A 21,458-nucleotide genomic window follows, 5' to 3' on the forward strand; every position below is an offset into this window, starting at 1 on the left:
GTGTTATTTTAACCAAGTTAATTACATGTACTATTACTATTTATTTACTTATTACTACAGAGTATATGAGTATACGCTCATTTTGTTTTCTTCTTGGGTTTTGTCTGTAAAATGGCCACAGTGTGAACATGCTCTTATATATTGCACATATATCAACTTATGCTCCGGCTCATTTCTTTGGTTTTCAGAATACTGGTAAATCTGCAGCAGATAAAACAAAGATTTTATTAAAGCTGCAGGAAGCAGATCAGTGATGCATCACTGGAATAAGGGTCTCTGTCCTGGAGACAGATTCCCTTTAAATACCAACTGCCCTATATTTTTCTTCCACAACTTTTTAATCTGGGGGCAAGTCGGGAGGTCCCCATACATATTCGATGTTCAGCCAGATCTACTGAAATTGGCCAGTTTGGACAACTTTAAGCTAATGTTTATGGGAACCTTTAGCGCCAGCAGTTTAGTCAAGATAAAGAATATGTTGCATGTACTTAAAGAGTAATCGCCATTTGGTTTTACGTTTTTCATAAATCAGCAGTAAATTTGAAAATAAGAAACTATGTAATATTTCATGTTAGAAAAAGCAGCTTCTTTCTTCTCCTGGACTGATAATTCGCTCTCAGTTCACTGGTTACATTTGTTTTCAATGAATACAGACGCTCCCATTACCGAGATAGGAGATGGCAGTTGGTGATCATAAAGTTCTATGGAGAACTTGGACTAGCTCCTCCCTCTCCATAGAATTTTAAAAGTACCAACTGTCATCTCCTGTCTCAGTTATGGAAAAATCTGTCACACAGATTTTACCCTTGACTTGAGAGTGAAAGATCAATCCAAGAGGAGAAATAAGTATAATTCTCTGATGAGATACGAAAACAACAGTTACTCTTTAAGAGACTTTGTCTGGCAAGAAAGGGTTCAGTACAGAGAGGTCTTTAGCATGTGTCGGTACAAATTGTGGTTTGTTTAGCAGTCATCTCAGTATTTGAGTCTAATTTGCTATGAAAATACAAGCAAATTAGAAAGCAAAAACTCTGTGCTCTGGGAAGCCACATCCAGAAATCCGAGACCTCGCTGTCTTCTGGATTTGAGTGTTGCTATCATTGCAAGTCCTGATTGTTTTCTTTACTACATGGGGGAAAGCTGCCATCATCACTTCCTCTAAGCTGAGTGATTGAGACCTAAAACACTAAAATTAAAACGTTCCTTTGTTTCTGAAAGCATAGTAAACTAGATATAGCCAGTTTCAAAGGAATTCAGCAGAATCCATCATTTACTTTCACTGCTCTAACTGTAAAGAACCCTTTCCTGTATTGATTAGTTCCATGTGCTGCTCTTGGAGAGAGAGAACATCTTGGAACATTTCTTTAATTTGGTATGTTTTTCCTAGATGATTTTTTTTAACTTCTCATTGACATACAGTGAGTACGGAAAGTATTCAGACCCCTTTAAATTTTTCACTCTTTGTTTCATTGCAGCCATTTGGTAAATTTTAAAAAGTTCATTTTTTTTTCTCATTAAAGTACACTCTGCACCCCATCTTGACTGAAAAAAAACAGAAATGTAGAATTTTTTGCAAATTTATTAAAAAAAGAAAACTGAAATATCACATGGTCATAAGTATTCAGACCCTTTCCTCAGTATTGAGTAGAAGCCCCCTTTTGAGCTAGTACAGCCACGAGTCTTCTTGGGAATGATGCAACAAGTTCTTCACACCTGGATTTGGGGATCCTCTGCCATTCTTCCTTGCAGATCCTCTCCAGTTCCATCAGGTTGGATGGTGAACGTTGGTGGACAGCCATTTTCAGGTCTCTCCAGAGATGCTCAATTGGGTTTAGGTCAGGGCTCTGGCTGGGCCAGTCAAGAATGGTCACAGAGTTGCTCTGAAGCCACTCCTTTGCTATTTTAGCTGTGTGCTTAGGGTCATTTTCTTGTTGGAAGGTGAACCTTCGGCTAAGTCTGAGGTCCAGAGCACTCTGGAAGAGGTTTTCATCCAGGATATCTCTGTACTTGGCCGCATTCATGTTTCCTTCAATTGCAACCAGTCGCCCTGTCCCTGCAGCTGAAAAACACCCCCATAGCATGATGCGGCCACCACCATGTTTCACTGTTGGGATTATATTGGGCAGGTGATGAGCAGTGCCTGGTTTTCCCCACACATACAGCTTAGAATTATCACCAAAAAGTTCTATCTTTGTCTCATCAGACCAGAGAATCTTATTTCTCATAGTCTGGGAGTCCTTCATGTGTTTTTGAGCAAACTCTATGCAGACTTTCATATGTCTTGCACTGAGGAGAGGCTTGCAAAAAAATTCTACATTTCTGTTTTTTTTTCAGTGAAGATGGGGTGCAGAGTGTACTTTAATGAGAAAAAATGAACTTTTTAGAATTTACCAAATGGCTGCAATGAAACAAAGAGGGAATAATTTAAAGGGATCTGAATACTTTCTGTACCCACTGTAGAGGCCTCCTATCTATATAAGTTTAAGATGCTGCTTATTGTGTCATCTGGTATGCTTTCAGGGGGCCCATATGTGAGGTGTGCTATTATGCAAGGCTCAGAAGACTCCATTGCCACTTCAGAGCAGTAGGATTAGATAGTTTATCTACGGGGAGGGACAACTATGCAAGCGATGAAGATGAAGACTATGTAATGCTGAAAAGTGTGCTGGAGGATGTGAGATGTCAGTCTGAAGGGAAGCCAAGGAAGCTTGGGTTGCAGGAGGCTGCTACCCTGGGCAGAGGCGTAGCTAGGGTTTTGGTTCAAAGGGGGCGAAAATTCTGAGTTGTCCCCTAACCAGGTAACCCTGATTATAGCTATGGTGGCGCACCCAGATGGTGGATGTAGGAGAACCTCAGCAGATGACCACGCTGTTACTAAAAATAATCTCTATACAAAGACCAGCAGTGATATTACCGCAATATGGAGACGTATATTGATAAATGTCAGTCCTGCAGAACATAAAGGAGATCACAGCACAGTTATATATGGTGACTTACAGCTGACATTCTTTCTGATTAAATTGTTCATGACGCGCCCCTGGGCCTGTGTCGCGCTGCGTTGCGCACGCGGGAGCTTACCCGGAGCCGGATCTGTTGAGGGTTGTAGTCTCGTGGCGGTGACCCGGTCCGTGCCCAGGGAGTCAAACTGAGCGGCGATGTATCAGCGGTAGATGTTGGACGACTACGCCACCCGTTGAGTACAGCTAAGGAGCTGCTGCTGCAGGGCAGACCGCTGAGGCCGGTGGTAGGATTGTGCAGCGTGATAGTATAACCCCCAACGGGAGGGGTATGGCCTCAGGGCAGCCGACGTGGATGATGGGGGTAGCAGGAACCACTCGGAGACGGTACGGTGTAGTTCAGGGTCTTTACTGGTGACAAAGATAGACCCTCCCGGAGTACTGGCTAGCGATTGGGGCCTGGTCAGTCCTTGAGCAGATGGGATCTCCCCTAGCCAGGCGGAGTTGTAGGCCTCCCAAACTAACTGTACTCTTCTGGCTACCTTGCTAGAGGCGGGTATAAGTAGCCCACGTCCCTGAGTGTACCGTGTGGTGCTCACCCGTATGGCCGGTGACTCGGGGCCTTCTAGTAGCTTCCGCTCCACAACGGCGGTGCTGGTCCCACGCGTGTGACCGTGCCTTCGGGTTTCTTGGCCAGAGGACCTGGAATCCCCTGCCTGACGGATTCTGCTGCTGGGTAGGAGTTAGTCCCCACAGCCTCGGACTCCGGGTCCGGTAAGAAATCTTCTCAGTCAGGGCGAGCTCTGCAGCTGCCAGCCCCTGACTCCTTGTAACACTGCTCCCACAGAGCTCCTGATGTTCTGTTCCTATATTTGCTTCTTTTCTCTGTCTCTACTTCTTCTCTACTCACTAACCCTGCCTCAGCCCTAGGTTTATATAGGGGAAGTTCTCCCCCTCCCAGGACTGGGCAGGAGGTGTGGCATGCATAGGATTCCTGACCAAGAGACCTCCCACCTGCTCTCAGACGTAATATCTCTATCACTGTGGCAACCAGACCCCTGGGGTGTCACATTCCCCCCTAGTGAAATTTAGTACTCCGGGACTAAACATATTTTAGAAAAACATAACAAGATATAACAATAACAATACAATAAAGAAACACATAAAGGTGGTCACGGCATGTCCGTAACCGGGTGCAGTCTTTGAAGAAAGCAAGGTGTCCATTTCACCAAAACAGGGAGACGTAACCAGGTAGGGGTCTGTCCTGCCCCGAGTCCTTAACAGTCTTTAGTCCGTCCTGGGTTACGCTCCAACTATGTACACAGGATTCCCGGTAAATCCACCAAAGACTCCTATAAACAACTAGAAACACATAATTATACACAAGCAACAAGAAAAACAGGTAACCACAAATAAAACAATTTATACACTTCAAATCCTCCAACGTGCGGGTAACTGGCCTCTAGTGGCCCTAGTGGACCTACGGAGCTGACTGTCTGGCCCTGAACTACAGGGTGTAGGAGCTGTTAAGGGTAAACTGGGCAGCGGTCTATGGGCCCTTTGGCTCACTAGGGATATGGCAGGCTCACTGCAAGCAGAGGGTTGATCCTCCTGGTCTGCTGGTGTGGGGTCTTCTGCCTCCGGGACCGGCTGTTCTTCCAGCTCTACCTGTTGCTCCGTAGGTGCTTGGGATGCTGGTTGGAGGAAGGTGAGTACGGGTACCACAACTGCACCATTGACTTGAGTCCAAGACCGAGGGAAGTCTCCGAGCACAGTACTAACCATATCTTCCCTTTCCTCTACGGGTCGATGGTCTTCTTGTTCCTCTTCAGGGTTCCGTAGCTGTTCAGGACACTTCTTCAGGTGATCCCGGGATACAATGGCTGTGGTCTCCCCTCCGTCTTTACTGATGGTACAGACCTTCGGGTTCTCGTGGCTTGAGGGCAGTACGGTGTACGGGTCCTTCTCCCACTGGTCGTCCAACTTGTGGAGCCGTCTTTTCCTCTTCAAGACCTGCTCTCCGGGCACCAGGGGAACAGCGGGAGCATACTGGTTGTAAGTTTTCTCTTGTCTCTCCCTAGCCTGACAGAGACTTCGCTCCACGCTCTCCTGTACTTTCCGGTACTGCTGCTGCCTCTCTGTGTCCCAGTATGCTTCTGGTGAAGTGTCCTCGGGTGTCAGGACTCCCATTTCCAGGTCAACAGGTAACTTACCAGGTCTCGCCCTCATTAGGTAAGCCGGGGTACAGTTGGTGGAACCTACCGGGATGTGGTTGTATAGGTCCACTAGATCGGCAGCTTCTCAGGCCACAGACTGCGTTCTTCCAGGGGCAACGTTTTCAGAAGATCCATTACCACCTGGTTCATTTTCTCACAAAGTCCATTAGTTTGCGGATGATAGGGTGTCGTCCTTATCTTCCGGCAGCCATACAGATTGCAGAATTCCTGGAAGACCTCCGCTCCAAAGGCAGGTCCCTGGTCCGTCAGCACTTGGTCCGGGTACCCGTGTGGACGGCAGAAGTGCTGCTGGAAGGCTCTAGCTGCTGTTTGAGCCGTTAAGTCCTTGACGGGGACGACAACCAAGAACCGGGAGTAATGATCCACGATGGTTAACGCGTAGACGTAGCCACTTCTGCTTGGGGTCAGTTTTACATGATCCAAGGCTACCAGTTCCAACGGCTGCCGGGTGACGATGGACTGCAGGGGAGTCTTCTGGCTGGCACGGTCCTTCCTCCTCAGGTTGCACGGGCCACAGTCTCTGCACCACCTCTCGATGGTTCCCCTCATGCCTACCCAATGGAACCGCCTGCGCAGCAGGAACTCCAGCTTCTTCCATCCGAAATGCCCAGCTCCATCGTGGTATGCCTCCATCACCATGGCTGCGTCTCGTCGTGGCACCACTACTTGCCAGATTAGTTCATGCGTCCGGGAGTTAACCATCCTGCGGCACAACTTCCCCTTGTAAAGGAACAGTCTACTCTTTTCTGCCCACAGTTGCTTGGCTTCCTCCGGAGCGTCTGGGTCAAGGCGAGCCTCTGGCTGAGTCAGCATCTCCTTCACCAGCCGGACAGCAGGGTCACTGTCTTGCGTTTCCGCCCAGTTGTAGTGAGGTAAGGGGTTAAGCGTAGCGCCTTGCTTACTCCTTACCCGATGGGAATACTGGATAGTCCCATGACGGTGAAACGCAGGGAGTTCGACTTCTTCCAGTCCCTCTGGATCTTCTCCTACGTCCGGTAGGTTTGGCATCCTGGACAGGGCATCCGCGTTGGTATTGGAGCGTCCTGCTCGGTATTTGATGGTGAACTCGTAGTTGGACAGGCGGGCCATCCATCTCTGCTCTAGGGCACCGAGTCTTGCCGTGTCCAGGTGCGTCAACGGGTTGTTATCCGTGTACACGACGAACCGGGAAGAAGCGAGGTAGTGCTTAAAGCGTTCGGTGACTGCCCACACCACTGCCAGGAACTCTAGCTTAAATGAGCTGTAATTCTCAGGGTTTCTTTCGGTGGGGCGCAGTTTTCGGCTGGCGTAAGCGATTACTCGCTCTTTCCCCTGCTGGATCTGGGACAGCACGGCTCCTAGCCCGATGTTACTTGCGTCGGTGTAGAGGATAAAGGGCTGGCTGTAATCCGGGTACGCCAGGATTTCATCCCCCGTGAGGGCCATCTTCAGCTGGCGGAAGGACTCTTCTTCCAACTTCTCCCATCTGAAGGGCGGCTTCTGGTTCTTGGCCTTCCGGGACTGGCCTATCAGGAGGTCCTGCATAGGAGCTGCCTTTTTGGTGAAACCGGGGATGAACCTGCGGTAGTAGCCTACCAACCCGAGGAACTGCCGCACTTCCTTTACACTGGAGGGACTTGGCCATTCCTTAATTGCGGTGATCTTATCAGGGTCGGGAGCCACTCCGTCAGCGCTCACCACGTGTCCCAGGTACTGCACCTTTGGTTTCAGGAGGTGACACTTGGAGGGTTTCACCTTTAGGCCGTAGCTTGCCAGAGCTTCGAACACTTCCGCCAGGTGTTTCAGGTGGTCCTCATAAGTCTTAGAATATACGATGACATCGTCCAGGTACAACAGGACCGTCTCGAAGTTTCTGTGGCCCAGACAGCACTCCATTAATCGTTGGAAGGTTCCTGGTGCGTTGCAGAGTCCGAACGGCATGCAGGTAAACTCGCTAAGTCCCATCGGGGTGGTGAATGCGGTCTTCTCCCGGTCCGCCTCTGCTACAGGAACCTGCCAGTACCCACTAGTGAGATCCAAGGTAGAGAAGAAGTTAGCAGATCTTAAAGCAGCCAAAGACTCCTCTATCCTTGGTAAGGGGTACGCATCCTTGTGTGTGATACGGTTGATTTTCCGGTAATCTACACACATCCTCATGGTGTTGTCTTTCTTTTTGACTAAGACTAGTGGAGCTGCCCAGGGGCTACAGCTATCCCTGATCACCCCAGCCTCCTTCATGTCTCTAAGCATCCCCTTGGCGTGTTGGTAGTGTGCAGGGGGTACGGGTCGATACCTCTCTTTTATGGGAGGATGGTCTCCCGTGGGGATGTGGTGTTCTACCCCCTTGACTCGCCCGAAGTCTAACGGGTGTTTACTAAACACTCTCTCGTACTCTTGAACCACCCGATAGACTCCCTGTTTCTGGTGTGAGGGAGTGGAGTCAGTACCCAAATGTAGTTGCTGACACCAGTCCTCCATTGTTTTCTTAGAGCCGTTACCTTCCTCCGGGTGAGATGGAGGCAAGGGTTCCACAGATTGTATAGCATTTTGGCTAATGGTATATAATTTGGCTAGCGTGGCATACCGGGGCAGGTACACTTTCCTCTTCCCGATATTGATTATGCGAACGGGCACCCTCCCATGGCGTACATTAACCACCCCCCGTGCTGTCAAGATGGTGGGCCTACTGTCTGAGTAAACTGGTTCTACCATTGCCTGGTAATCTCTACCTCTCAGACCAATAGCTGCCCGGCACCAAATCATCATTTCACTTTTTGGGGGCATGGCAATAGGGAAAGGGTCACACATTCTCACGCTACCAATCTCACCGCCGGAGAGTTCCACCTGTTGCCGTCGCATCAGTGCCCGGATCTCTTTTTGGAGCACTCGCTGCTCGCCGGAGCTGGCGTTCTTGGCAACCTGCTGTAAAAGGAAAATCACCTCTGCAAGACAATTTTCAATTACATTAGTTCCTAGAGTTATCTTTGGGTGACTCTCGTGTTTGTCAATGTCTACAATGATCAGTCCCTGTGCTACCAGTTCAACTCTACCAATTTTAATGGTCACCTCTTTAAATCCGATCTGTGGCACGGGCTGACCATTGCTGGCGATGATACTCAAGTCGTCGTCAGGGTAGCGGGTAATATCCGAGTCATTCAAGTACTGCTTGAAGAGCACGTACGGGATGGTGGTGACCTGTGACCCGGTGTCCAGTAGGGCACTCATAGGAATGCCATCCAGTACCACAGGCAAGACTGGACGTCCTCCCACATATTTGTCGCGCCAGTTCGATGGGCCTGATGATCTTTTTCCTAGGGGTTGGCCCTCTACCCTAGGTTGTGCCAGTTTAAAGGACAGTACCTTGCCATATGTCCGGGTTGATTACAGCGGCGGCAGATGGGTCGTCCGTCCTCGTTGTATCGGTCGCTGGGTCTTCCTCTGGCCGGTGGGGTCCTCCTTGGTCGACGCCACGGGATGTCCTCCGGTCCGGATGCCAGCTGGATCTTCCCTGGAGTAGAAACCTGTAAAGACTGCACAGTTCGGGTTAGCGCAGCAACGCTTTTAGCTAGCTCTTGGACCTGATGGTGCAGGTCTGGAGCCGGGTCATTGCTCAAAGCCTGCGCATCAGCTCCCACAGGCCCTGCCGACAAGGGCGCCGCCTCCTGGTGGTAAGTAGTAGTGGGGCGTCTGTGGGTCACAACGCCACCTGGTGCCGGTTCTCGGAGCACCCGGATGGCTCTGTCCTTGAACTGTGCAAATCCCAGATGAGGGTCCTGTAAGGCCATTGCCCGCAACTGGGTTCGGTGGGCATTGCAATATAAACCCTCTATAAATTGTTCAGTCAACAGCCTGTCCTCGTCTCCCACGCCGTCAGGGTCGGTCTGCTTAATGGCTCTCAGGGCCTCTTGTAGGTTCAGGGCATAGTCCCTTATACTCTCATGTGCCCGCTGTTTGCACCCGTAGAATCTAAGCTTGATCTCGGCTGAGGTGCGGGTATCAAAGGTGTCCCTCAGCCGGGTTAGTATCCCTGCGACAGTCCTCCCCCCAGGTGGCCAGGACTTTACCTCCCTTCGGGCTGCCCCAGTTAATTGGGCCACCAGGATGCTCACTTTTTGCTCTTCTGTGAGGGGGTACACCTGGAAGAGGCTATCCAGCTTTTCTCTAAAGTCATGCAGGGTATGTGACTCCCCTGAGTACTGGGGTAGCCAGGCCGCTCCCGGGATATAGGGCATGGTGAAAGGCATGACTGCAGCAGCGATGGCGCTGGCGGGGGTTGAGGCAGTGAAGCTCTCCTCCGTATCCGACATCCTCCTCCCCCCTAGTGGACCGTGGCCTACCTTGCGATGATCCTCTTCCGTAGGCCGCGGCTCCGCAGTAGATCGTCAGGGTTGAGGACCTTCCGTCGCGCTCCTGTGACGTCGGCGTCTGCTGGGCTCCTTCCAGGACCTTACGCGACGTCCGGACGTGAGGCGGGGCTTCAGTTCTCGCGCGCTTTCGGAGTCCACGCCCCTCTTCTTCCCGCGCGACGTCTTCAAGATGGCGTCCAACGGCCGGAAAACTCCACGGAAGGCGGGAAGAAGGCTGAAAATGGCGCCGGATGGTGGGAATCTTCACCACAGGTAAGTTTGAACAGTCTCTTTCAGGCACGCAGTACCCGGTGGTTGCGGGCACGAGATCCTGCCGACTACGCCAAAAGTTGACGCGCCCCTGGGCCTGTGTCGCGCTGCGTTGCGCACGCGGGAGCTTACCCGGAGCCGGATCTGTTGAGGGTTGTAGTCTCGTGGCGGTGACCCGGTCCGTGCCCAGGGAGTCAAACTGAGCGGCGATGTATCAGCGGTAGATGTTGGACGACTACGCCACCCGTTGAGTACAGCTAAGGAGCTGCTGCTGCAGGGCAGACCGCTGAGGCCGGTGGTAGGATTGTGCAGCGTGATAGTATAACCCCCAACGGGAGGGGTATGGCCTCAGGGCAGCCGACGTGGATGATGGGGGTAGCAGGAACCACTCGGAGACGGTACGGTGTAGTTCAGGGTCTTTACTGGTGACAAAGATAGACCCTCCCGGAGTACTGGCTAGCGATTGGGGCCTGGTCAGTCCTTGAGCAGATGGGATCTCCCCTGGCCAGGTGGAGTTGTAGGCCTCCCAAACTAACTGTACTCTTCTGGCTACCTTGCTAGAGGCGGGTATAAGTAGCCCACGTCCCTGAGTGTACCGTGTGGTGCTCACCCGTATAGCCGGTGACTCGGGGCCTTCTAGTAGCTTCCGCTCCACAACGGCGGTGCTGGTCCCACGGGTGTGACCGTGCCTTCGGGTTTCTTGGCCAGAGGACCTGGAATCCCCTGCCTGACGGATTCTGCTGCTGGGTAGGAGTTAGTCCCCACAGCCTCGGACTCCGGGTCCGGTAAGAAATCTTCTCAGTCAGGGCGAGCTCTGCAGCTGCCAGCCCCTGACTCCTTGTAACACTGCTCCCACAGAGCTCCTGATGTTCTGTTCCTATATTTGCTTCTTTTCTCTGTCTCTACTTCTTCTCTACTCACTAACCCTGCCTCAGCCCTAGGTTTATATAGGGGAAGTTCTCCCCCTCCCAGGACTGGGCAGGAGGTGTGGCATGCATAGGATTCCTGACCAAGAGACCTCCCACCTGCTCTCAGACGTAATATCTCTATCACTGTGGCAACCAGACCCCTGGGGTGTCACATTCACTTTTCCCGTCTTTTCCATCTGGCCCAGACCGTCACGACAACTTCTCCAGCCAGGGCTCAGTGTCTCAGGTCTGCAGAGATCACAACAAAGACACATTTGACTCCTTACATTTCAGGCCCCATCCCCATCTATTCCCAACCTGCACAAACCCCTAATCCTGCTGATACCCCAATACTGAGCCTCTGTTGCTGTATGTGTCCCTATTACTGCACCTGCTGTGTGCCCTCTAGATGGTAAAACAAACTTCTAGAATATAGTAATGCCGTGTGCAAGTGTCCTAGAAAACAGTGCCCACATTGTGCCCCCTAGAAAGTAATAGTGCCCTCTGTGTGCCCCTTTGACAGTCACGATAACCTGAGTTCCCCTATAACAATAAGTGCCCACTTAAGATTTAATAAGGTCCTGAGTCTCCCCCCATGTAGAGCTCCCCTCTAACCAGTATGATGCTCTCCTATACACGATATAATTCCCCCTCACTGTATAGTACCTCCACACTTTATACTGACCCCTTAGTAGCCCCCAAGCTGATGACTCCAACAATGTATGATGGCCCCCACACTGCACAAAGACCCCACATTATCTCCCACACTGTATGATGGCCCCCACACTGTGCAAAGACCTCACATTATTTCCCACACTGTATGATTGCCCCCAAACTATACAAAGATCCCATATTATCTCCCACACTGTATGATGGCCCCCACACTGTACAAAGACCCCACATTATCTCCCACACTGTATGATGACCCCACACTATACAAAGACCCCACATTATCTCCCATACTGCATGATGGCCCTCAAACTATACAAAGACCCCACATTATCTCCCACACTGTATAAATAGCCTACATATAGTATCATGCACCAGATAGTCCTCAATATAATATAATGCACTCCCCATAGTCTTTCGTATAGTATAATGCACCCCCCATAGGGAGAGTCTGTAGTATAATGCTCCCCCCTCCTCATAGGCAGAGTTTGTAGTATAAGGCCCCCACATAGCCAGAGTCTGCAGTATAGTGCCCCCCAATAGGCAGAGTCTTTAGTATAATGCACCCCACATAGACAGTCTGTAGTATAATGCCCCCACCATAGACAGAGTCTTTAGTATAATGCCCCCCCATAGGCAGAGTCTGCAGTATAATACTCCCCCCTCCTCATAGGCAGTCTGTAGTATAATGCCCCTGTCTCGCCCAGGGGGGATATGGGGGAAACTCGGTACCCGGGCCTTTACCTTCTGGGGATGTCGGCTCCCGGGCCCGTCCTCTCGGTCACTCTTTAAAAGGGGTTTTAGTGTACAGTTTGTCTCGTGACGCCACCTGTGGTTTCTGGTAATAGTTACCAGCGCTGCTGCAGACCTTCGGGGGTGATGGGATGGCAGCTGGGATGTTTCTGCTCCGCACAGGCGGAGCCGGCCCCCCGGGGCAGGGTTGATGAATGTGATGAAGGGCGTTGTAACGTAGGAGGGATGATGGTGCAGCGGTAATAACCAACAGAGACGGTGGAATTCAGTCATTCGATTTTACTCACAGTTCTTTCTAGATTCCTCGGTACACTGTACAGGTTATCGCTTCCCGCGTCGTGCTGCGTTCACCAAGCAGGGGTTCAGAAGTCCCTCCGGCAATTCGAGAGTACTTATCGGGACCCCCTTTCTATATGTTCCTTTCCTCAGCCGACTTTCCACGCTGGGTCTTCTCCCTCCTGCCCTGCGCTTCCCCACACAAAGTCCCGATAGGGTGCTCTGAAGTCCCTCTGGGTAACCTGGAGTTCCCGGACCTACTTGCGGCCCTCCTCAGCGACTAGGGTGAGGCTGTAGCAACTGTACCATAAAGGCCAGAAGCCTCCGGTTTCCTAGCCGAGATCTAAAGTGACACGACTAGCCCAGGGACCGGTTCCCTTCTTGCGGCCTGGTCCCTCTGACACTTGACAGATTAGAGCGTACGGGTGGCTTCCTGCTCCTTCCGTACCCCTGGGACCCCTTCAGTTACCGGAGCCTTCCTCCTCTGCTCCCCTCCTCTTCTCTCCTCTGCTGGGCCTCATTCTCTAGGCCCAACCTGTATGGAGGACTATGTGGGGCCATTATACTGTATGGACGGCAATGTGGGGCTCATTATTCTGTATGGAGGACTATGTGGGGCCATTATACTGTATGAAGGATTATGTGGGGCCATTATTCTGTATGGAGGACTATGTGGGGCCCATTATACTGTATGGAGGACTATGTGGGGCAATTACTCTGTATGGAGGACTATGTGGGACCCATTATACTGTATGGAGTACTATGTGGAGCCATTATTCTGTGTGGAAGATTATGTGGGGCCCATTATACTGTATGGAGGACTATGTGGGGCCATTATTCTGTATGGAGGACTATGTGGGGCCCATTATACTATATGGACGGCAATGTGGGGCCCATTATTCTGTATGGAGAACTATGTGGGGCCATTATACTGTATGGATGGCAATGTGGGGACCATTATTCTGTATGGAGGACTATGTGGGGCCATTATTCTGTATGGAGGACTATGTGGGGCCATTATACTGTATGGAGGACTATGTGGAGCCCATTATACTGTATGGAGGACTATGTGGGGCCATTATACTGTATGGAGGACTATGTGGGTCCATTATACTGTATGGAGGACTATGTGGGGCCATTATTCTGTATGGAGGACTATGTGGGGCCCATTATGCTGTATGGAGGACTATGTGGGGCCCATTATACTGTATGGAGGACTATGTGGGACCCATTATACTGTATGGAGGACTATGTGGGGCCATTATACTGTATGGAGGACTATGTGGGGCCCATTATACTGTATGAAGGACTATGTTGGGCCCATCATTCTGCATGGAAGACGAGGTGGGGCCCATTATTATGTATGGAGGACTATGTGGGGCCAATTATACTATATGGACGGCAATGTGGGGCCCATTATTCTGTATGGAGGACTATGTAAGGCCATTATACTGTATGGACGGCAATGTGGGGCTCATTATTCTGTATGGAGGACTATGTGGGGCCATTACTCTGTATGGAGGACTATGTGAGGCCCATTATACTGTATGGAGGACTATGTGGGGCCATTATTCTGTGTGGAGGACTATGTGGGGCCCATTATACTATATGGACGGCAATGTGGGGCCATTATACTGTATGGAGGACTATGTGGGGCCCATTATACTGTATGGAAGACTATGTGGGGCCCATTATTCTGCATGGAGGACTAGGTAGGGCCCATTATTATGTATGGGGGACTATGTAGGGCCCATTATACTATATGGACGGCAATGTGGGGCCATTATATTGTATGGAGGACTATGTGGGCCCATTATACTGTATGGAGGACTATGTGGGGCCCATTATTCTGCATAGAGGACTATGTGGGGCCATTATACTGTATGGAGGACTATGTAGGCCCATTATACTGTATGAAGGACTATGTGGAGCCCATTATTCTGCATGGAGGACTAGGTGGGGCCCATTATTATGTATGGAGGACTATGTGGGGCCCATTATACTATATGGACGGCAATGTGGGGCCCATTATTCTGTATTGAGGACTATGTAAGGCCATTATACTGTATGGACGGCAATGTGGGGCTCATTATTCTGTATGTAGGACTATGTGGGGCCATTATACTGTATGAAGGATTATGTGGGGCCATTATTCTGTATGGAGGAATATGTGGGGCCCATTATACTGTATTACTGTATGGAGGACTATGTGAGGCCATTACTCTGTATGGAGGACTATGTGAGGCCCATTATACTGTATGGAGGACTATGCAGGGCCATTGTTCTGTGTGGAGGACTATGTGGGGCCCATTATACTGTATGGAGGACTATGTGGGGCCCATTATATTGTATGAAGGGCTATGTTGGGCCCATTATACTGTATGAAGGGCTATGTTGGGCCCATTATTCTGTATGGAGTATTATGTGGGGCCATTATACTGTATGGAGTATTATGTGGGGCTTATAATGTATGGAAGGCTATGTGGGACCCATTATATTGCTTTATTTCATATATAAATGAAGGTTCCTTGATGCACCCTTGGCACAAGGGTTCAGTGCACCATTCCATCCTCTCAGACACCATGCTGTGCTCCTCCCCTTAACTTGATTGACAGCGCTTATTTGCCCAGAGTGAGCTCTGCCTGAATTGCATCCCCAGCCTTGCAAGTCTGCACTCAGTGTCAGTGTGAGTGTGCTTTCATCCTTCTCATCTTTCTCACCTGCTCGTGAGTGGGGTCTCCAGAATGGTGAGGGGTATGAGAGTGTCCACACTGACACTGTGTATGTACAGTATCTGTGCACCTGTTCGGTTACTGCTGTGCTAATTCAAGGGATTCAGCTTAGGCAGTTCTTGTCTGGGCAAGCGAGTGCTGTCAATCAAGCTAAGAGAGATGCAACATAATGGTTGAGTGGGTGGAACAGAGTCCATAGCCCTCAGCCACACCAAGGGTGCACTGGAGAGCCCTCATTTACATTCAAGGTAAAATCTATACTGTAGGAGGCTACGTCCCCTATATGACTGTATAAATAGTTTACATCACATATTGGGGATGACAGACTGCCTTGAAGACCAATGCATTTTGGGAGATGGGCTGTCCTGATGCCTGCAGTGGTCTGGTAGGACCAGTCCTGTAGTGTAGTGGACTGAATCTGAGGTGTAGGAGGGGTTTGTTGAGGAAGGACTCTCAGGAAATAGGAACGGGTGTAGAAGTGACCCCCTTCCTGTCTAAAAGACAAAAAGGAAAATTTTGTTATGTTGGAAAGTTATGCTGCAAGTTGACATTAAATATAGACATCTTCTAATGATTGGTGTGAAGGAAGAGCGCTGTGGGGTCTGTGTGAAGTCACCATTCACCTGCTCTAAGTTAACACTTAAAGGGAATCTGTGTTACGATACTGGCGTAGTACTTCTGGATCCAGTGGCCGAAGGAGCAGGAAAAGCAAGCAGTAGTAGATGTTCTTGGAGTTAGCAAAGGAGTTGCAGTAAACAATCCATAGATAGGTAAGAACAGTCCGGGTAAAAACGTTCAGGAGCTGGAGACTGAAACTAGGCTAACAGCTAGACACAATACTCAAGCAATGAGTGAGAGATCCATGCGGCTTTAAGTAGGCCCAAACAGGAAACAAGATGGATCCCACTGGTTCAGAATCCGCAATCTTAGTAAAGGTCAATTGCAGAACACAACAGCAGCCTCCAGTGGTAAGGAATGAAATTGTAGCACAATTATTAAAGTCAAATAGCGGCCACTAGTGGTCATACTGTAGAAGGGCAACAGGAATCCTGACAATCTGTCAGCGGGTTTTTGCTATGTAACATGAGAGCAGCATGATATAGGAGTAGAGATCCTGATTTCTGTGATGTGCCACCTTTTGGGCTGTGCTCTGTAGTTTCAAGAAAATCAGTGTTTTATCAACGAGAGTTTATCAATACAAGACTATCTGCCTCATGCCATCTAGTCCTCCTTCCCTGTGCAACCTCGCATCCTCCACTGATTAGCAGCTGTCAATATACATTTTACATTTACGTGTGTGGGCGGGGTTATACAAGGCTCAGCATTCAGAGCTCTGCTAGATCTGCAGAGGAGAAAACTGTGATTTTACCACAACTGCTGCACCCAGTGACGCATCACTGGAATCAGGTTCTCTGTCCTTAAATCATGCTTCTGTGGGATGGGATAGCAAAAACCTGGTGACCAATACCAGCTGTCTGCCATTGATATTCCCAGGTCAGTGACCCTCTTACAACTGTACAGCACCAATAGTAGGGCTCTAGATGGAGACAGTGATTGCATTCTCTATGATGTTACTATTACGTGGCATAACTGGCAGTATTATTGCAATACTTCATGGCGATATTCTTTCTGCACAGTGTGGCCATATTAGTTTAGAAAGATAACATTCTATTATGTGAGCACTGTGCAGTGCTATTGAGTTTTGTAACCTACTATTGCACAAGCACTATTATGTAGGCTTAGCTTGGTAACAATGTAAAGGAAAAATAAAGGAACTTACTAATATACTTTCATTTTCTAAAATGTAGTGTTTTTATGCCTTGTCTGGCGGTTCCAGAAGTGGAGCCTTCGTCTGTGCAAGGTGATGTTCTGATACATGCAGAGAGCTTTCTCTCCTCTCTTTGATGTTGACATGCTAGAAGGGAGCAGCTGATGCTAAAATAGAGAAGTAGGCTGGCTTAGCCAATAAACTGAGCCGGACAGCCACCCCCCTTCAAACACCCCAGGATACAGAGAGGATGATGAAGCTTTCTGCCTGTGTCTGAATGTTAAAGAAGTCTTGTATTTACTCTGTGTACTCTGTTACTATACACTGAGAGTAGGAGCTCTGGCAGTGGAGGCGGAGGCACCTTAGGAGTCAGCTCACTCCCCTGCAAGGTAATCAGGAGGATCGGGGTGTGCTCCCTGCATAATCACTACTATATCTTGTGTCTCTGCACTCTGTCATCAGCACTAACTCCTCCCGCACAGTTGTACCCAGCGCTGCTGTGCAGGCACAGTGCAATATAAAAAAAGTATCCTCACCATGACATGCTTAACATGTCACTCTCCGCAAGGGGAAATGTTACCCCTTAGATACCGGTCTGGCGCCTCTCACCCAGCCAAACCAGAACTCACACTTTGCACTAACGAGGGGCAGTACCCCGAAACACAGTGTCTGTAAATTGAGTTTCTGGCTCTGGCTTATATCCTAAGTCATGTGATAAGGCTCGTTAAAGGCTCACTATTGACTTTTTGGATTGCTACTTCCTGTAGGTGGCACTAGAGTTCTAGTCCTTTTCCTCTCTGAAGAGACAATTTGCATATTTCCCAGAGTAGCATTGCGGCTTTAAAAGTCTCCTCACCTTGACATGCTTAACATGTCACTCTCTGCAAGGAGAAATGTTACCCCTTAGATACCGGTCTGACGCCTCTCAACCAGCCAAACCAGAACTCACACTTTGCACTGACGAGGGGCAGTATCCTGAAACACAGTGTCTGCAAACTGAGTTTCTGGCTCTGGCTTATATTCTAAGTCATGTGACAAGGCTCGTTAAAGGGTCACTATTGACTTTTAGGATCGCTACTTCCTGTAGGTTGCACTAGAGTTCTAGTCCTCTTCCTCTCTGAAGAGACAATTGGCACAGTGCAAGGGACACCCATTGTGGTACTGGTAATAAAGGACACACAGCACACCCGTTGTGGTACTGGTAAGAAAGGACACACAGCACACCCGTTGTGGTACTGGTCATAAAGGACACATAGCATGCTCCTTTTCACTGCACTGAAAATCCTGCAGGGAGTGAGCTCACTCCAAAGGTGCCTTTCCCTCCACTGCCAGGGAGTTCATACTCCCAGTGAATAGTTATGGAGCCAGATAATTAGATGAAGGAGTAAGCACTGGTTTGGAGGCCACTCAGATGCAATTGTTTTTACAGACCTGAAGCCGCACAGCCTAATAAAGTGTTTTGCAAAGTTAAGTATCTTTCAATACTGGATAAATGTCTAAAATTGAAAAGTGCTAGTAAAAACAAGCAACTTTGTAATGCACTTGTTTTTAAAAATATTCTCCATTTTCAAGAATTTTTAAATGCATTGTTTACTGCTTGTTACCTAGGTTACCAACCACCTTTGCAGTCTATCAGCAGTGGCAGTTCTATGTAAAGGAGTTTAGCACTTACAAGCTCTTCGCTATAGAGCTTTTAAACACTACTCTTAAGCTGGCACATTCGGTCAGCTCCAGTGGCACTGTGCTCTGATTGCAGCATGGGGAAGCACAAAGTTTAGGCAAGAGGTGCACCGATGCCGCTGGTACGAACTGTCAATCACCACGATTCTCCTCCCCCACCACCACCAGCAAACAGGAAGCCGAGAAGCTGTGCACTTCTGAAGAAAACCCCCTTAAACATTCAGGGCTCCAGTGCAGGGATTAAATATGCACCATTATTGCATTTTTGAATATGAAAGTATATTAGTAATTACTTTAGTTTTTCATTTAAATAATAATAAATAACTCTTTTCCATCATCAGAAATCCCATTAACTCTATAGGTCTGTTATAAACAAATTATAAGAAATGAACCTTATGATATTAACCCTTCTCAACCACGGACATATATATACAGAAGCCGTAAGAGTTGTATAGTGCAGGCTCAGGAGCTGACCGATGAGTGCCAGCTGTAATACATGGCCGGGATCAGAGTTATATTACAGGTTATGTGGAATAACTAAAGGATTGGAACAGAGCTGATAAGAACTGATAACTGATAATTCAGGAATGAAGCCATTTGTAAGAAAATTACTATTTACTTGGTTTACATTATCAAATGTGACATGCAGAAGTAGTGCTGTTGCTTTAAAAACATTCAGCAACTATTAACAGTAACACAAGCTCAGGAGACAGGAAGTGTTGTGCTCCAAAAGCATCCAGCAACTAGAGGGGTTAACACAGTCACAGGAGAAGGGGAGTGTTTTAGCAGAGCCCCAGGGGGATTCTGGGGAAGTTGTTTACTGTCTGACTGGAGCCGAAGAGAAAGGTGGTGTGTGTGTTCTGCATCTGACAGAAGCGCCCCTGCAAGTGAAAATTATTCAAGTCAGGAGTGAAGCTAAGCACAGGTCAGGTAGAGTTCCTGAACTAGCAGAGCAGAGTATTGTCAAGCAGAAAGATAAGGACTGGAAGAAATCGTGTCACAGGGATCATCTCCCTCAGCAAACCCTCCCCCCCTCCGCCATCTCACTGTGCTGTAAAGAATGCTGTGATCATAAATGTGCCTATGCATTAGAACTGTGCTGTCCTGTACTACTGGGAAGACTGTGAACTGCTGTGCTGCTAAGGAAACTGAACTGTTTGTCACTGGAGCCTGTTGCTCATAAGACTTAACTTGCACTGGCTGTGCGGCTTCTTATTAAATGCTACTGTTCTACTGTTTATGAGGACTTTTGTCAAGTGTGTCTGGTCAGCAAGTGAAACAACCTACTTGTCTGTGCCTGAGGGTCAATACCCCTGTGTGCCTGAGAGAAGCTGCAGCACATGGTCTATGGTCGCCCTGAGTAACGGTTCCCCCAGGATTCCAAAGAATTCATGTAACCTGTCTCGTCCCTATCTGAACCTAGCGGCGTGCGTGTAACACAAATATTTTCTGCAACTGCTCCTTCGAGAAATTTACGCCATTCTGCCAACACCATACAGATGCGCAGGACATTGGCGATCTCTCATGTAAATATGATGTTAAATTCATTTCGGTTGATTCTTACAGGAAACGTCGACAGCTTCTCCAGTTATTCTACGTGTCGACCTGAAAGGTTATTACCTGTACTGGACTTTCCAGAGCAAAGTAAGGATATTCTTATTTACTACGTTTTGTACATTTTCCAGTGTTGCCTAAGCCTCATTCCCATATATCCTGTTTTAATAGATAGGAGACGCTTGGAATTTTAAATTTTTTTTGCATTTGAGAAAAACGGATGAGACACGGATAGCAAAAGTGGACCAAAAATAAAAGAAAATCAGATCCGGCACACCGATGAAGAATGGTCCGTTCTTTCTCATATGCAAAAAAAAGCACGTCTGAATGAAGCTTAACACATTATTTTACTATTTTATTATTATATTTATTATTCTAGATTATTCTATTGCTTTATTATTAGACTGCCCCTAACATCTGATGTTAAAAATGTTTGCTCTTTGCACAGAACCCCTACGCTTCTTCATGGTGTCCCTCCTTTTTCCCACTCTGTAAGGTCTTACTGGACACCATATTATCTCTTACTGGGCATATCATCAATCTTGTATAAATATTTATAGACGAGCTACAATGTGAACTTTTAAGGCACGAATCTATATTTTTGTACCCAAAGATGCAAACGTGTCCTTAATGTACCAATGTATGTCTTGGATTTTCCACCTAGGTAAAATTCGGGGAGGACTATGTAGCCTCATAGAGGTACCATAAGGCTGCACGTAGAGCGTCTATGAGTCGGTAATCCTGTGCCGCTGTATGGGGTCCAAGATCTCTTAGAAAAAATAAGGTGGAAAACTTGCACAGTTTTCTGAAATGTTATTTAATTAGTCGTGCAGTAGCTGATCTGTCCCATTTCGCTAAGCCTCATCCTCTTTTAAGAAAATTGATGGAATGTCACAAATAGTGATGAACGAGTATGTTCGGTTAACCCTCTCGGCGAGTATGCTCTGGCGAGTATCGAGTATCTTCAGCGTACTCGGTGATATGTTTGAATCGCTCCCGTGTGCATGATTTGCGACTGTTGACAGCTTTAATACATGTGAGGAATGCGAAAGAAACAAGCATTCCTCACATGTATTAAAGCTGTCAAACAGTCGCAAATCATGCACCCGGGAGTGATTCAAACATATCACCGAGTACGCTGAAGATACTCGGTACTCGCCGGAGCATACTCGCTAAAAGGGTTATCCGAACATACAGTACTCGCTCATCACTAGTCACAAAGTGTGCCAAACCTTTGGACTTTTTTTGGAATGGTGGGAATGATAACTATTCCTTAAAGAATAACTAAATTCTCATTTTTTTCACATTATTAAAGAACTTGTCCACTAC

General features: G+C 48.3%; 1 protein-coding gene across 2 annotated transcripts in view; it reads left to right on the forward strand.

Annotated features, from left to right (window-relative positions):
• Window positions 1-21,458, forward strand: part of PLCB2 (phospholipase C beta 2) — a 181,089-nt gene that overhangs the window by 13,569 nt on the left and 146,062 nt on the right. For both annotated transcript variants that reach the window (XM_073639196.1, XM_073639197.1), the window contains exon 2: window positions 20,142-20,219. In XM_073639196.1, coding sequence (XP_073495297.1) covers window positions 20,142-20,219 — 78 coding nt within the window. The remainder of the gene's footprint in view (window positions 1-20,141; window positions 20,220-21,458) is intronic.

Source organism: Phyllobates terribilis, unplaced genomic scaffold (assembly GCF_046119375.1).
Source record: "Phyllobates terribilis strain yellow unplaced genomic scaffold, ASM4611937v1 Scaffold_7__3_contigs__length_470593459, whole genome shotgun sequence".
Lineage (NCBI taxonomy): Eukaryota > Metazoa > Chordata > Amphibia > Anura > Dendrobatidae > Phyllobates > Phyllobates terribilis.